This window comes from Camelina sativa, chromosome 9 (genome assembly GCF_000633955.1).
Source record: "Camelina sativa cultivar DH55 chromosome 9, Cs, whole genome shotgun sequence".
Taxonomy (NCBI): domain Eukaryota; kingdom Viridiplantae; phylum Streptophyta; class Magnoliopsida; order Brassicales; family Brassicaceae; genus Camelina; species Camelina sativa.
Window position 1 is genome coordinate 18,082,731 of NC_025693.1, and position 15,300 is coordinate 18,098,030.

Consider the following 15,300-nt stretch of genomic DNA (forward strand, 5'->3'; position numbering starts at 1 on the left):
AGATGCAGGAATGGTTTTGGCAATAGCTGATAGGTAAATCGAAAGCCTAGAATTTTGGTGTCTCTTATTTCTTTCTATGCCAAACGGTTTGTCTTGTGAACACAAAACCATATTTCTGAATTTGCGCAGAACTAAATTGCATAATACTTCTGATATGATGATTTTGCTTGAATTTTTGTGATCCTATATATACTTACACTATATACTTACACCTATGCTTATTTCTATGACTTTGTAGATTAGATAGCCTTGTTGGTCTATTTGCTGCTGGTTGCCAGCCAAGTTCATCAAATGACCCATTTGGCCTTAGAAGAATATCATATGGCTTAGTAAGTGTATATATATATGCTGATCTAAAAAACGAGCAATTATGATTTGCCATTTTATGGTTGCATGAAGTTGTGGAGAAAAAGTTATACTTACTTTGTATGTATAACACAGGTTCAGATTTTGGTCGAGAAGGATAAAAATGTCAACTTCAAAAGTGCTCTAGAACTTGCGGCCAGTGTACAACCAACGAAGGTTGAGGCAAACACTTTAGAAGATGTGAGAATCAAGTCTACTCCCATAGCTTCAGTGGCGTCATATACTATTTTCTCATTTTTACAGGTTGTAAACTGTTTCATGATATAATTAACTGGTCTATTGTTTCTAGGTGTATCAATTTGTTACTCGAAGACTGGAACAGCTACTGGTTCGTGCACTTTTGTGATGCTTATCTTTGTTGCTTTCTAATTTTTTAGACACAGTTCCCGGCTCTTTAAACTGAAAGACCTTAGGGTCCGGTTCTTAAAACAACGTTCTTTCCTATTTACAGGTTGACAACGGAGTAAGCCCTGAAGTAGTTAGGTCTGTCCTAGCAGAGCGTGGAACCTATCCTTGTCTGGCAGCGCGTACTGCACACAAGGTAAGTGACTTGTGATATAATCCAATAGCGATTAGATATGGAATCAGGTAATAGTTGAGGAGCCTGTGGGCATCATTCTCCTACAAGTCAGATCTTTTGGTGATTGGATTAAGCCTAGTATAGAAGGATACATCTCAATTTAATTGGTTGAATCTCCCTTGGCTATCTAGTATTAGAGATTAGAAACTGGACTACAACTTGATTATCTTGTGGTTTTGAATGTTGCTGTGTCATAGTAATTTTGTTCCAAAAAAAACGCTAACATCGCTGGTGCATTGGCTGATACCTTGCAGATGGAAAAGCTAAGCAGAGGTGAGATGTTTCCGAAGATAGTGGAAGCATATTCTCGTCCCACACGCATTGTCCGTGGGAAAGACGTTGGTGTTGGAGTTGAGGTACTTGAGGTTTCTGTCTGATCAAAGAGCATGTGTACAAACCTGCAGCTTCTAACGTGTTAAATGATGCAATCAGGTGGATGAGAAGGCATTTGAGACTACCCAAGAGAGAGCATTGTGGAGCACTTACACCTCTATCAAAGATCAAATTCACACTGGTAACTCCACTTTCAGCTGGATTCTCTCAAACAAACAAACAAACAAACAAACTTTCTCACTTGCTTCCAAGTTTCAGGTATAGAAATCGAGGAGTTCACTGAGATATCGATGCAATTGGTGGAGCCACTCGAGGATTTCTTCAACAATGTGTTTGTGATGGTGGTAAGTTGAAGCTTTTGTCCACACACTGTACTAGAGCTTATATTGTAGACCGAGAGTGAAGTTTGAATTTGATGATTTGCAGGAAGATGAAAGAGTGAGGAAGAACAGACTCGCTCTGCTCAATAACATTGCTAATCTTCCCAAAGGAGTCATTGACCTTTCATTTTTGCCCGGATTTTGAGCTCTTAAATGTTTCATAATCCCCACAGGAATCATTGATCTCATTTTTTTCTTTGTTTCATTCATAAATTTACATAGATAGAGAGTTGAGTTCATCTTTTTCCAAAATTCAAATCAAAACTAAAACTTATGCAATTGAACTCTTTACAAATAAATTTCACAATCTTAATAAAAAAGATTCAATTGATTACTTATACATACATCTTTTTTTGAGTGATTTGTGTTGATTTTAAAAGATTCAAATGAAAACAATGGATTACTGTATAAGATAATTTAGTGGGAAAACAAACAAGACAACCATCCAGAGAGAAGCGAACTAAGCAAAGTGAGAAACGGCGCAAAGTTATGGAAGAGGAAAAAGCGGCGGCATACTACGACGAGCTCACGCGTAAAGGAGAAGGAGCTGCTCGATTCAAGCAAGGCCTCGGCTTCTCCTCCGGTGCAGACGTCGTTCCGGAGAGAGGATCGGCGATCGCATCGTCCTCTTCGTTTCTCAACCAATTCGTCAAGGCTTCTTCCAACCCTACTAAATCCACTGAAAACAAAGATTCCGAGATCCGAACCACCAGAGATAAATTGAAGAAGGATCAGCAACATCCTAGGGTTCCGGAGAAGAGCTCCAGAGAATCGAGTGAACGGCGTCATTATCGGAGTAGAGAGAGGGATGAGAGAGATAAAAGTCATACAAGGAGAAGAAGCAGGAGCAGGAGTTCAGAGAGGCGGAATAGGTATGGAGATAGAGATAGTCGGAGGAGGAGGAGGAGCCGGAGCAGGAGTTCGTCGCCGCCGAGGAGAGAAAGTAGGAGGAGGGAAGATGTTAAGGAGAAGAAGATTGATTACTCGCGGTTAATCAAAGGCTACGATGAGATGGTATACTCTTTCTCTCATCGTCCTCAACCTTCATGGTTACCATACTTAGATGAAGTTTTGTTAATTTGCTTCGTAATGTTGAAATCCCTCTAGAGTTTTGGAGTTAGGGTAACAAGAACACAGCAAATTAGTAATTAGCTTAACATCCTGAAGGTCCTTTTGGTATTGCAACATGGGAATTGCCTTAATGTACCCACATTTACTTGGTAAAGCAGGAATAAATGTTTTAAGATAATAAACCCTTGAGCTCTTATTTGGTTCAACCATTCTTTCTTTATGGATTTAGATTCTGTATTTTTGTTATCGGTGTTTTTTTCATTTTCATTGGTATCATAAGGGTTGCGTTCTTTTGTTGCTTTCTTGAACAGTCAGCTGCTGAAAAAGTGAAAGCCAAAATGAAGCTCCAGCTTGATGAAACTGGTATGTTAGTCGGTCCCATTTGAGAGATTACATTGAGATTATGTTGTCCATGCTTCTAGCAGCTCGTGATCTGATTCTCCCAACAACATATTTTGAGTGGCATCCATCTTTGGAATGTGTTTTAGTCTAATGCAAGACTATTGTTGCTACGGTAGTGAATCATAGCTTTATGGTGTAGTTCTGTGGAAGGCTGTGTTTTAGCTCTTCATCTCTTAGCATTGAGGTTGCAATGTACATTACTGCTGGGAGTAGAGTTTCCCTAGCTTTTCCGTATCAGCAAAGCGAAGCAACACCTAAGTGTTTAGTGACCTCGTAGATCTTCATAGCAACTCTGCATATATAAGAAGGATTAGTACAAACCCTTTCCTGGAGATCGTAAATATGTAAATGTTTTTACTGGTATAAAGATAAATTGCCTGGTGTTTGAGAAAGAATAAAAGAACAAGAAAGATCATAACTGTCATTAAATTGAAATCCCTGGCATTGTATACTTTGTGAAAATGTTAATATCAAGCTCATGTTTATTTCTTCTCTTGAAACTAATGATGCGCTAAATTTGCAGCTGAGAAAGATACCAGTAAGGGTGCAGGATGGGAAAGATTTGATTTTGACAAAGATGCTCCAGTTGATGATGAGGAAGTAGAAGAAGGTCAGTTTACCATGAAATTCTACATTTACTCCTTATGTTTTCGATGTACGATGGAGCTACAAGCAAAAAATCATCCTTAGTTATGGATGTATAGTTACTATGTATGTACTCTTGATGCTAAAAACTTCATATGATTGCAGGTACTGATGACGACGCTGCCTTAGTCAAGCGAATGGGACATAGTTTTAGGTTTTCCGCCATCGAGGTATACTGAGTCATTAGCTTACAAATTCGATCTCTAAACAAGTCACAGTTTTTTCTTTATATCAGAGCCTCAAACAGATTATATGGTTGAATAAAAACTTGTAGGCGAAAAGGGAAGAGCAACTAAAAACCGCACACGATGAGGCCATGTTTGGAGCACCCACATTCCAAACTCATACCGATAACACCGAATGTGATGTTACAGTGAATACTAATGTTAAGGACGATGAAGGAGAAAGCAAGAGTGGCACGATAAGTCTTCTAAGTGAAAAGGTAAAAATCTGTGAGCTCTCTTCACCTCTTTTGCTCTCAAACAAATCTCGATTCTTGGAGCTCCATTCCAGGGTCCGTACGTAAGCTTATTAATCCCATACTTTATGTATTAGGTGCTTGCAAAACAGCAAGGATCTTGGCGTGACAGAGCTCGAAAGTCATGAAATTCTTATATACAATGGAACTATGGAAGTCATGATGATTAATGTAGTTTATAGCTGACAAAGTATTGATCGTTTTGTTTCTTGTAGAAATTTTGATGTGGTTGAAAGTGATTTTACTCGTAACTGCGATAGAAATTTTTTTGTGTGATCCATATACCATATATAGTTTTCCCATCGATGAAGTTATAAATATAATTAGATCATGTAGTATTTGGCATAATATTATCCTGAGAGTCTCATAACACTATTCGTGGAAATCAGAGAATTGCTAGATTGAATATCAAAAGGATTAATCATCAATAGATTTAGAAGTGGTCCAGAGTCTAGTTTATTAGAGGAAGTGGATTATATGATAATATTTCTATAAATCCAAGAGAACCAAATTAGTATCAGCAAAGTCAATAATATAAGGCTAAAGAAAGAAAATAGATGGGTCTTTTCGACAAAGTCAGAGAAAAGGCAGCAGCAGGATTAAACAAAAAGCAAGAAAAGAGTCTGATACATAAGATCAAATTCCAAAATCCAAACGATGCAAAAAATAAAAGTTACTCCTACATGAGAAGAAGGAGAAGGACCCTCACTTAATTCTTCTCTTCTTTCTCAGCCTCTGCAGCTCTCTTGGCTCTAGCGCCGGCATGTCTCTTCATTGTACGTGCTAAACGAATCGTGTTATTAGCTTCAAACAGTTTCATGTCGGAGGTGATCTCTACAAGCTCCATCATCGGCTTCGCACGGACAATAGGCATGTAGTTATTCATTATTTCACCTAAATTAAAAAACGTTAGGCTCAAGAGAAATCAATGATGTAACATCTCAATGCTGTAGCTAACATCCCATCCAACAAGCAAGAAAAAAGATCAATTAACTATTCATATCTCCAGATCGCTTTTATATTTAATATAAACAAGGTAAAACTTAACAAGTTGTTAGCCACCAATTTGATTTGCAGGTTGCTGCATAAGTTGGTTCTCAAGTCCCATAATCAAACAAACGAAAAAAAACTAAACCTAATAAAATTACTTACTCACTTGAGATAGCCGACAAGAAGAGATCTCCACAAGTCACACAGATTTCTTCGCGCGTCAGGGAAACAGAAAAGTATAATGTTTTAGGTTTGGAACCTTTCCTTTATATATAGAGACTTGCACAGTAAGGCATTAAAATTTTACCCGGGCCGAGGCCAAAACAAACCCATTAAAGATGAGTTTATGTAAGTTTTTAACATGAATATATTTTACATGTGTATATTATTATCTTATTTCCTTTTTAAAGATAATTTTACTTAAAAATATGATATATTAGAAATTTAACATATTTATCATTTACTTTTAAGATATTAAATCTAACTTTTGCAAATATGTTTAAAATAAACAAAATTGTAAATTGTGTTAAATAAAAAAATAACATGCAATATATATAGTCCTAAAAAACGTTTCGCAGGACTAATCCTGGATCACATATCCTATATTTTTTTGTATACATTTCGCTTTGTATTCACGTTTGTTTTGCTGTTTCCCGCTAATAGCGAAAATCGAGGAGGACTAGAAACATCTAGATTCCTGTCAAAGCTCATATACCCTTGGCACCAAGACTCATCTCAGTGGACGCATTGTACAATCTTATGCCACCTCTATGCGATTCCCTTAGGACCGCAAAAGGTAATATAACATTCCGGAATCGGTTTGATCAGTTAGATTGTTTGGGCCATTTTCTGATATTTTGATATGTAACTATTATGTATGGTGAGTTTGTTTAGGTGACCTCAAACGCCTTGACATGATGGGGAATAGCTGCATCAATCATAAAGCTGCCCATTCTACTCTACTCTCTGAAATTCAACACAACGGAGAGCCCATCTTCGTTTTCCCATCATCCTTGGCTTCACATGTTCCTTACGATGATGACCCGTAGATAAATTCCGCTATACCGGTCTATCATTTTGTCTGGCACCGGTTTATACTTTGGTTTGGTATGTGCATGAGGTTTTGGTTCATTGTTCACATGGAAATAGCTTCCCGCAACATCTTAAACCGTAGCATAAATATCACTATTTCATTCCTACAATTTAATCAGCTTATTATGAGCGATGGCTTGTACTATATATTGTCTTTGTCAGTTGGGCAGTGTATTGAAAATTTGAAATTAGTTTTACAATAATCAATTGACTATGTTTCAAACCAAAAATAAAAAACAACGCATGTGTTAATCAACAATTTGAATATAACTATATAAGTCATAGATCATAGATAGAATACACTCTTTGTTTTACAAATGTATAACCAAAATCATAGATAAATGCAATCTATATATACTGCATAAAAATTACATGATTATCATAGTCATAGAGAGAGGGATATCGATCAATCGAAACTTTCACATAGAAGCAAAATGTAGTAAAGTGTATTGTATTGATCTTGAGAGCATGTGTTACAATATATATATAGTCATGTACATGAGGGTTTTGCCACTATATAATTACATATATGTCCCTGTTCTATATCTCTTCCTTACATGCCCCCTCAAGATGGAGGCAGTTGCTTGACTCCAATCTTGCTATTAAGTTCAGCGAACCGGGGACCCTGGAGTGGTTTTGTCAAAGCATCTGCTAGCTGATCAGCTGTCGTGACATGAGTAACCCGAAGGATGCCGGACTGGATGTGTTCTCTAACAAAGTGGTAGTCGAGTGCGACATGTTTCATTCTCGAATGAAACACTGGATTGGCACACAAGTATGTGGCTCCAACATTGTCACAATATATCACCGGAGCAGTAGGAAGTATGACACCCATTTCAGTGAGCAAGGAACAGATCCACCGGAGTTCAGACGCCGTGTTAGCGACAGCACGGTATTCGGCCTCGGTGGAGGAGCGAGAGACACTGCGTTGTTTCTTGGAGGACCATGAGATGGGACTCCCACCAAGATACACAATATATGCATTGGTTGACCGATACGTGCCTTTATCACAACCCCAATCTGCATCAGAGAAAGCATGTATGGAGAGCGGTGCATCACGTCGAAGGAAGATACCAAGAGATCTTGTGCCCACAAGATAGCGGAGAACACGTTTGGCAGCCTGCCAGTGGTCCGTCGTCGGTGTTTGCATGAATTGAGATAGGCGGTTCACCGCAAACGCAATGTCAGGCCTAGTAAATGACAAATATTGAAGACTCCCGATAACCATGCGGTATTGAGAAGCATCGGCAAGAGGGGTGCCTGTGTTAATGTGTAACGGCTTTTGAGTCATCGGAGTCAGTACCGGATTAGCATGCTGCATGTTTGTTTTGGCCAGGAGGTCTGTGATGTACTTGCGCTGCATCAAGTGAAGACCGTGGTTGGTGCGAGTGGCCTCAATCCCCAAGAAGTAGCGTAAGGGTCCAAGATCCTTAAGAGAAAAACGAGCTGCAAGTGACTTGTTAAACGCATCCACCAGTGACTTTTCTCCAGCGATGATTATGTCATCGACGTACACAAGGACATAGATAGAGTGACCAGCATGATGACAGATGAAGAGCGATGCATCTGCAAGAGAAGCTTTAAACCCAGATTGTAAGAGAAAGGTTCGAAGTTCTTGATACCATGCTCGTGGAGCTTGTTTGAGACCGTAGAGAGCCTTGCGTAAGCGACACACATGATGAGGTCGGTCTTTGTCAACAAATCCCGGTGGCTGAGTGACATATACCTCATCATGAAGCGTTCCTTGAAGAAAAGCGTTGTTAATATCGACCTGATGAATTGCCCAGTTCCGCTTGACTGCCACTTCAAGCACCGTACGGATCGTGGTAGTCTTGATTACCGGACTAAATGTCTCCGAGTAATCAAGACCATATCGTTGGTTGAACCCCCGAGCCACAATCCTAGCCTTGTACCTATCAATTGAGCCATCAGGATGATATTTTATTGTGAATATCCACTTACAACTTATCACGTTCTTTGCAGTGTCAGGATCAGCCAGGTCCCATGTTCGATTCCGCATTTGAGCATTGTACTCGTCTGCCATCGCCTGTCGCCATTTCGGGTCCTTCATAGCTTGTGCCACAGTCGTTGGTATCGTCGGGGTTGTAGAGGTGTGAAGATTAAAACGCTGGTTTGGCTTTTTGATGTGGTTCTTTGCTCTTGTTTTCATCGGGTGGAGATTTTGTGGTGAAGGAGATTGATTTTGTACGGAAGAGGTCTGGGATGAATCAGAGGAGGCAATTTGCGGGATTGAGGTATTCGGTGTAGGAGATGATGAGGTTGCGGATGATGGATTTGGTGATGGGCTTGGTTGTATTGGGCTTGGTGGAGTTGGTGTAGTGGTAATGGACCGGGCCTCATCAATCGGGAAGGAATCATTGGCCTGTTTGGTTCGGAGTTCGTGAGAGATGTCGGGAGATGGCGACGAGGAGGACTGCGGCACAGAGGAGGACGATGGAGTCTCCGGCGATGAGGATTCCGGCGTTGTCGTAGGCGACGTTGGCATCGAGCAGGAAGACGGCGGAGACGGAGGGTGAAGAACCGAGCACGGTGGGGAGGAGTGAACTGTTGAAGGCGAGAGTTGGAGCACCGGAAAACTGTTAGATGTGCCATCAGCCGATGAAGTCGAGACCGGCGGAGCAGATGGCGTCGGTGTGGAGAAGGGAAACACCGTCTCCACAAATTGCACATGCCGAGACTTGATTAGTATTACAGAGTCGATAAACCGATATAAGGTTTTTAACGACATTGGGAACATATAAGACATCGGTAAGTGCTAGAGAGCGAGAAGGAGTAGGAAGCAAAGCAGAACCAGTTTGAGTGATAGGAAGGTTCGAACCATCTGCAATGGTTACCGCTTCTCCCCCAGTATACGGCTGATGTAAGGCCAAATTAGAGAGATCAGATGTCAAATGGTGAGTAGCACCTGTATCACAAATCCACGGGTTATGAGGCGCAACGGAGACTGCATTGGCGTGAGGCTGCCATGGCGGAGCAGAGTAACCACCACCAAAGGAAGGCGAACCACGACCAGAGGACTGAAGTTGCGGACATCTGCGTGCACTATGACCATAAACACTGCAAATTTGACATCGACCTTGGTAACCCCTGCCGGAGGATCCACGACCCGAGCCTTGTTGATTGTTCCACCGACCCCGAGAAGAGCCGCGAGAGGAATGGCGAGGAGTGTGATGACTGCCCGAGGGATTGTATGTCACGGCATTAGCGGTAAGCGGAACAGAGGAGGCAGACGTATGAGCAAGAGCCTGAAGCTTCAGCTCATAATTGATCAGTTTCTCATGCAACTCTGTCAGAGAAGGAGGAGTGTCACGACCATCAACCTGATCGACCACCGGCTTGTAGTCCTCAGGAAGACCAGCAAGGATAAAATCAACTTGCTCTTCATGTTCCACCGGCTTACCGAGAAGCCCTAGTTGATCGAAACGGGTGGTAAATCCTTGAAAGTAGGCATCAACAGATCTCGTGCCTTTCTTCCACTGTTTGATTTGCTCACGGATCTGTTTGATATGCCCCCAGCTTGGCTTAGCATAGGTTGATGACAGAGTGCTCCAGATCTCGGCCGAGGTCGTCGTTTTGGAGAGAAGAGGCTGAACCTCAACAGCTATTGCACCAAGGAGACTGGAATAGATGAGTTTGTCTTGACGCTTCCAGAGAGTATACGCCGGATTCGTGGTGGTGACACCATCAGTGGTGAGAGACGATGCAGGGGCGGCGGTCGTACCATCAAGGTAACCGGCGAGCTCGTAACCATCGAGCAGAGCATGAACCTGACGATTCCACATCAGGAAGTTGGAGGCAGTGAGTTTTGTCACGTTGGACATGTTGACGTTGTGAAGAGAAGTGGCATCGATGGTAGCAATGACTTCACTTGAGGATGTGGACATGGCGATGAGAGAGACGTGAGCAACAAGATTTAGGGTTTTAGAAGAAAAAGAAGAAGAAGAGAAAAGAGGAAGAGAGCGGCGGAAAGAAAAATTTTTAGGGTATTAGGTCTCAGGAAATTACTGCTCTGATACCATGTAGTAAAGTGTATTGTATTGATCTTGAGAGCATGTGTTACAATATATATATAGTCATGTACATGAGGGTTTTGCCACTATATAATTACATATATGTCCCTGTTCTATATCTCTTCCTTACACAAAATGGAGATAGAGAAACACAAACAGCAGTACGACCGGAAACACCAAGATGAGTGGAGGGGACGGAGGAGCCACAGGCCCCATCATCAACGGAACGAACAATAAGATGAGTGTAAAGACGACAACCGCCAGAACCGAACCCATCCCGAATCCAAACTCATTCGCCATTTTCTTCTTCTTCTTTTTTTTTTTTTCTTTTCGAAATGACAAGTCAATTCTGTGTTTGTTTCTAACTGGAGAAGCTATATAAACAGAATCGGGCATTAAATCTACGGTTGTGTCGTTTCCTCAAGAATTAGAGACAACGTTTCGTATAAAATAAAAAATGCATGAATGAAAACACAACTTAAAATTGTAAAACCTTTCACGTTAATAACCAAACCACCTCTAACCTCTCCAATACGGTGCGTTTCGTTGTGTTTTGTGCCTTTGTGGTATTGCCACTGTCAGCTTTCAAAGACCGACCTTTACCTTTTTTTGCCGATGTTTAGCTTCATCAAATCGCCGCCGGCTAAAAGATATAAACGCCGGCGCCGGAGATAATCCATCTTCCGGTAAAAAACCATCGAGGTCTGTCACTCCACTTCCGATCCCTATCGAAAATCCTAGTCCCGCTCTTGAGAAATCACTGTCCAGCACAAAAAAAAAATCAGAATCCGAAGCTTAGTCATCTCCGGTCATTTGGATCGAATCAGAAGCCAATGCTTAGTCCTGTTCCGCCGTGAGAGGTGATGGTCGGGTTACGCGATCCACGTCTTCTGGTTTGCGAGGTAGGAGCTCTAGCCCATCTGATTTGATTAGGGGTTTCTCTGATTTGAGAAAGAGAAATGAATCTAGGATTATTGGGGGAAAGGGTAAGAAATGAATCGGATCAGGAGGATAAGAAATCTGGGTTCAAACAGGGTGAGAGTGAGGATAAGGTTGGTGTTGTAATCTGTGAGTCAACTAGGTTTTATGAGAAAACAGATGAAGAGACTAGTGTTCCAGTGAAATCAAGCAAAATTGAAGATTCTAGCTTGGCCAGAAACTCTATTTCTGATGCTAAGACACATGCTTTGCTTGGTTCTGGTGAAAAATCTGATTGTAAAGTTGAAAAGATTGGGAAAGGTACTAGTGTAGGTTTAAGAAGGAAGTCTTTGGATAATGTTGGTAAGGCAATGGAGATGTCAAAGGAGATCAGAGGGAATGAAGGAAGTAGCAGCAATAGCTCTAGTAAAAATACCCGAGTAAGCTGCATGAGAAGCTTGCTTTTTCTTGAAGGAAAGGTTAAGAAAATTGCATCAGATATCAAGAAGACTAAGGATATGCTGGATTTGAACAACCCGAATTCATCTAAGGTTATAATAATCTCTGATATACATCATAAGATCACAGGGATTGAAAAGTCTATGAGCCGTGTTATTGATGGTCCAGAGAAGAATAAAACTAGTCAGGTGACGAAACCGAAAGCCTCGTTAATGGATTAAATAAGGATGAGCTGGAAGACAGACTCTTTCCTCACCAGAGGTTGCTTAGGAACAGAACTCATTCCAAAACATCTTCACATGTTTCAAAAGGCCATGATTCTGTTGAGTCCAACCAGGCAGTAAGTGTTGAAGAAAAGCCCTCAGCTCCTGTTGAGGAGAATGCGATAGCTCTAGAGTTCTTGGCCTCACTTGACAAGGAAAAGGTCACATCTTTGAGTGACCAAAATGCACCAGAAAATCTGCAAGTGCAGGAAATGGATAGAGAGGAACCGTCAAAGGAAAATGATGCTTCAAAAGGCGACGGCACGAGCTTCACCCAAGAGCGAAAATGGTGACTCTCTTCTCTCTCTCTTTCTTTAGATTTCTCTTAGGTTAGGTTGAGACTTAGTATTTCTCCTATAGTTTGTCTTTGGTCGCTGATGTATGTAGGTTTAGATCTGTTTTGTGTTTGTTTCTGGTTTTTGCATCTGAAATCGAGTATTATTAGAGTCTATAATGCTCAGTCTTTGGATCGGTTGTGTTGTTGCTCTCTTTGTTGTACTTTGAGGATTTGATTCACTTCGTCTCTGCGAAGAGCAGAGCATCAGAAATGATGTAACGTCGTGCATTTGTTATGCAAATCAGTTCTGATTTTTAGGGGAATTTGGAAATATGGATGTTCATTTGAAGGATTTGTAATTTTAGTATTCACAAACTGCTTATTGACTAGTTGAGTAGTCAGATCGTATTGTAGCAATCAGTTCTGAATGAATTAGGAGAAAGTAAGTTTTATTAATGCATTGAAGTGTTTAAACTTAAGGGCCTATGTGGATTCTGTTTTATGATGGTAATCCATTCTGTATGTTGTTCAAACCATTATTTGTGGTAGTTTAACTCGGGTTTGGTTTTTTGTGTCTTAGGTGAACATTCCTAAAACTAAGAACACCTACTGCAAGAACAAGGAATGCAAGAAGCATACCTTGCACAAGGTGACCCAGTATAAGAAGGGTAAAGACAGTCTTGCTGCCCAGGGAAAGCGTCGTTATGACCGCAAACAATCTGGTTATGGAGGTCAGACCAATCCCGTCTTCCACAAGAAGGTAACACTAAAGAAACAATAATGCTCTGATTCAGATTTGATTTGCCTCATTTTGATCCCTAATTGCAGTCTGAGAACAAATGTAGGAGTTGAGATTTTACTCTGTCAAATATGTTTCAAATAGCCTATTGCCTATGAAAGTTTTATAGGATTATCTGTTCCTACGCCTGTGCTCATCATTTGTCTTTCGTTCTAACAGGCTAAGACAACCAAAAAGATTGTCGTGAGGCTTCAGTGCCAAAGCTGCAAACTTTTCTCTCAACGCCTTCTATTAAGGTAATGTGTGAGACATTCTTTATCGTTGTTAAACACTCCTTTGGCATCGGTTCTGAGCCATTTGTGTGTCGGTTTTGCAGAGGTGCAAGCACTTTGAGATCGGTGGAGACAAGAAGGGAAAGGGAACATCTCTCTTTTAAGTTGTTTCAGCTATCTACTTTTTTCTGTTTTGTTTGGTACCTGTCTTGCTTCGATACTGAATCTACCAGAAAAGGCTGTGGTGTTTAATTTTATAGGACAGTATCGTATGGATATCTTTTATCTTTTAAGTTTGTGAACCAACCTTTCTTCATTAGGTTTCAGACTTTCAGTTGAATTCTTTAGAACGTATAACAACAATATCTAAGCTTTAAAAAGATATTACACTCAAAAAGATAGCTAATAATCAAAAGACCATAAATACATCTTGTGGCGTAATAATATTTTGATCCTATATTTGGTAGATAAAATTCTGCAACACAAAATTCAAGTAGTTCTCTGTGTAAATATTTCTCGCTGACAGAATTTGCAACGCTAATATCTGCAAGAAGCCAAGAAGAAGTGGCAACAATTCTACTCAACTGTAAAATACACATCTGAATATAACTCAAAGTTCCAATATTGTAGGAAAGAAAAAGAGAGTAAAATATTATATGAATCCAATATACATAACCTGAGTGTTAGTAATGCAGAGATGACATAGTGACTGAGAGATTTCATTCATTGACTGAATAATAATAAAACAAGGGGAAAGAAGCTACAAAATTTGACAAACATGGATTTGCGTTGGAGAAAAACATACAAGTTAAGATACTAATAATGATCGACAGTGAGAATATATATATATAAAGGTGAACTACATTGTTGTCAAACCCTAGTTGATCGTGTTGTTTATGCCCTCAAAGTCATAATCTAGAAGACGGATCCGAAGTCTTCTATAACCGGTGTTTGGTAGCTCGACATAAAAGAATCAGTGGGAAGTGGATCGTAGCCAGGAAATAGTGAAGAAAACTCCAAATCCATCCCACAAAGATCCCAAACACCATCGACCCCAAAATTATCTGTGGGCGGCACCGGAAAATAATCGCCGAACGTAAAAGGATCGAACAGAGAAGAATCCTCCGAAACACCGACATCCGTGAAAGTAGCATAAGATCCCAAACTGGAATCAGTTTCGTGGTAGCCAGGGAACTCGTCAAACCCTAATCGATCTTCCGGCATCATCATAGCCTCGTTACAATTTGTAATGGTGGCGTTTTCTGAAACCCTAATATGATCATCTTCTTCTTCCGTCTCCTTCGGCTTAGGTTTCTTCGAGTCGCCTCTTCTTCTTAAGATACTTGTCTTTAGTTGCTTGATTTCAACTATGTGAGAGCTAAGCTTATCGATATGTCTCCTGAAATCCTCACCCGAAAAACCCTTGATATCAGAGACGAAGTCGTAAAGATCGCAAGCGTGATTCTTTCTCTTGTGATCGCTTAACGCATTGAACTTTCCAACGATCCCTGTTAGGGCTTGTGGGTTATCTTGCGGCTCGGGCCAGACATGGAGATCGTTGTTGTTGGGGCCGTAACAGATGAAACCGACAGAGTTGCCGCATAGAACAGAGAGCTCTGTCGCTTTCTTCTTAAAACCGGGAAACCGCTGTTTGAAGTATTTCTTCTTCTTCGAATCATCATCATCAGAGAACTTGTTGTTACGAGGAGCCATCGCGTAAAACTTAGAGAGAAGACCTAGAAAACTTGTGGTTTCGTATAATGGAAAACTTGTTCAGAGTTCTTTGAAAAAGGTTCGATCTTTCTTAGCTATGCATATAATGGAAAACCTAGAGAATGGCTTACTCATATATATATAGCGTAAATAAATGCATTGTATTTTTAATTGATTTGGGGGATTTGCTAATTGGGCCATACTATTCGGCTCAATTCTCACACACACAGACTTTGATCAAATACTAGGTTTTAATCGTTCGCTACAATTTTTTTTTTTTTTTTTTTTTTT

At 40.5% G+C, this 15,300-nt stretch overlaps 4 protein-coding genes and 1 pseudogene across 4 annotated transcripts in view; 3 read left to right on the forward strand and 2 right to left on the reverse strand.

Moving 5' to 3' along the window:
• Window positions 1-1,902, forward strand: part of LOC104711287 (glycine--tRNA ligase, chloroplastic/mitochondrial 2-like) — a 14,547-nt gene extending 12,645 nt beyond the window's left edge. The window contains exons 27-35 of the mRNA XM_019229257.1: window positions 14-33; window positions 239-329; window positions 442-546; window positions 656-694; window positions 818-907; window positions 1,201-1,302; window positions 1,379-1,460; window positions 1,538-1,623; window positions 1,706-1,902. Coding sequence (XP_019084802.1) covers window positions 14-33; window positions 239-329; window positions 442-546; window positions 656-694; window positions 818-907; window positions 1,201-1,302; window positions 1,379-1,460; window positions 1,538-1,623; window positions 1,706-1,804 — 714 coding nt within the window. The 3' untranslated portion in view covers window positions 1,805-1,902. The remainder of the gene's footprint in view (window positions 1-13; window positions 34-238; window positions 330-441; window positions 547-655; window positions 695-817; window positions 908-1,200; window positions 1,303-1,378; window positions 1,461-1,537; window positions 1,624-1,705) is intronic.
• On the forward strand, window positions 2,069-4,551 carry LOC104711288 (serine/Arginine-related protein 53-like). Its single transcript, XM_010427979.2, has 6 exons — window positions 2,069-2,673; window positions 3,042-3,093; window positions 3,656-3,742; window positions 3,883-3,947; window positions 4,052-4,219; window positions 4,333-4,551. The coding sequence occupies exons 1-6, from the start codon at window positions 2,149-2,151 to the stop codon at window positions 4,381-4,383; spliced, it is 948 nt and encodes a 315-aa protein (XP_010426281.1). The 5' UTR covers window positions 2,069-2,148; the 3' UTR covers window positions 4,384-4,551.
• Window positions 10,495-10,668, reverse strand: LOC104715389. Its single transcript, XM_010432797.1, has one exon. The coding sequence runs from the start codon at window positions 10,666-10,668 to the stop codon at window positions 10,495-10,497; it is 174 nt and encodes a 57-aa protein (XP_010431099.1).
• LOC104715390 lies at window positions 10,892-13,589 on the forward strand (annotated as a pseudogene).
• Window positions 14,129-15,082, reverse strand: LOC109126170 (agamous-like MADS-box protein AGL49). The gene has a single exon (XM_019229261.1). The coding sequence runs from the start codon at window positions 15,007-15,009 to the stop codon at window positions 14,212-14,214; it is 798 nt and encodes a 265-aa protein (XP_019084806.1). The 5' UTR covers window positions 15,010-15,082; the 3' UTR covers window positions 14,129-14,211.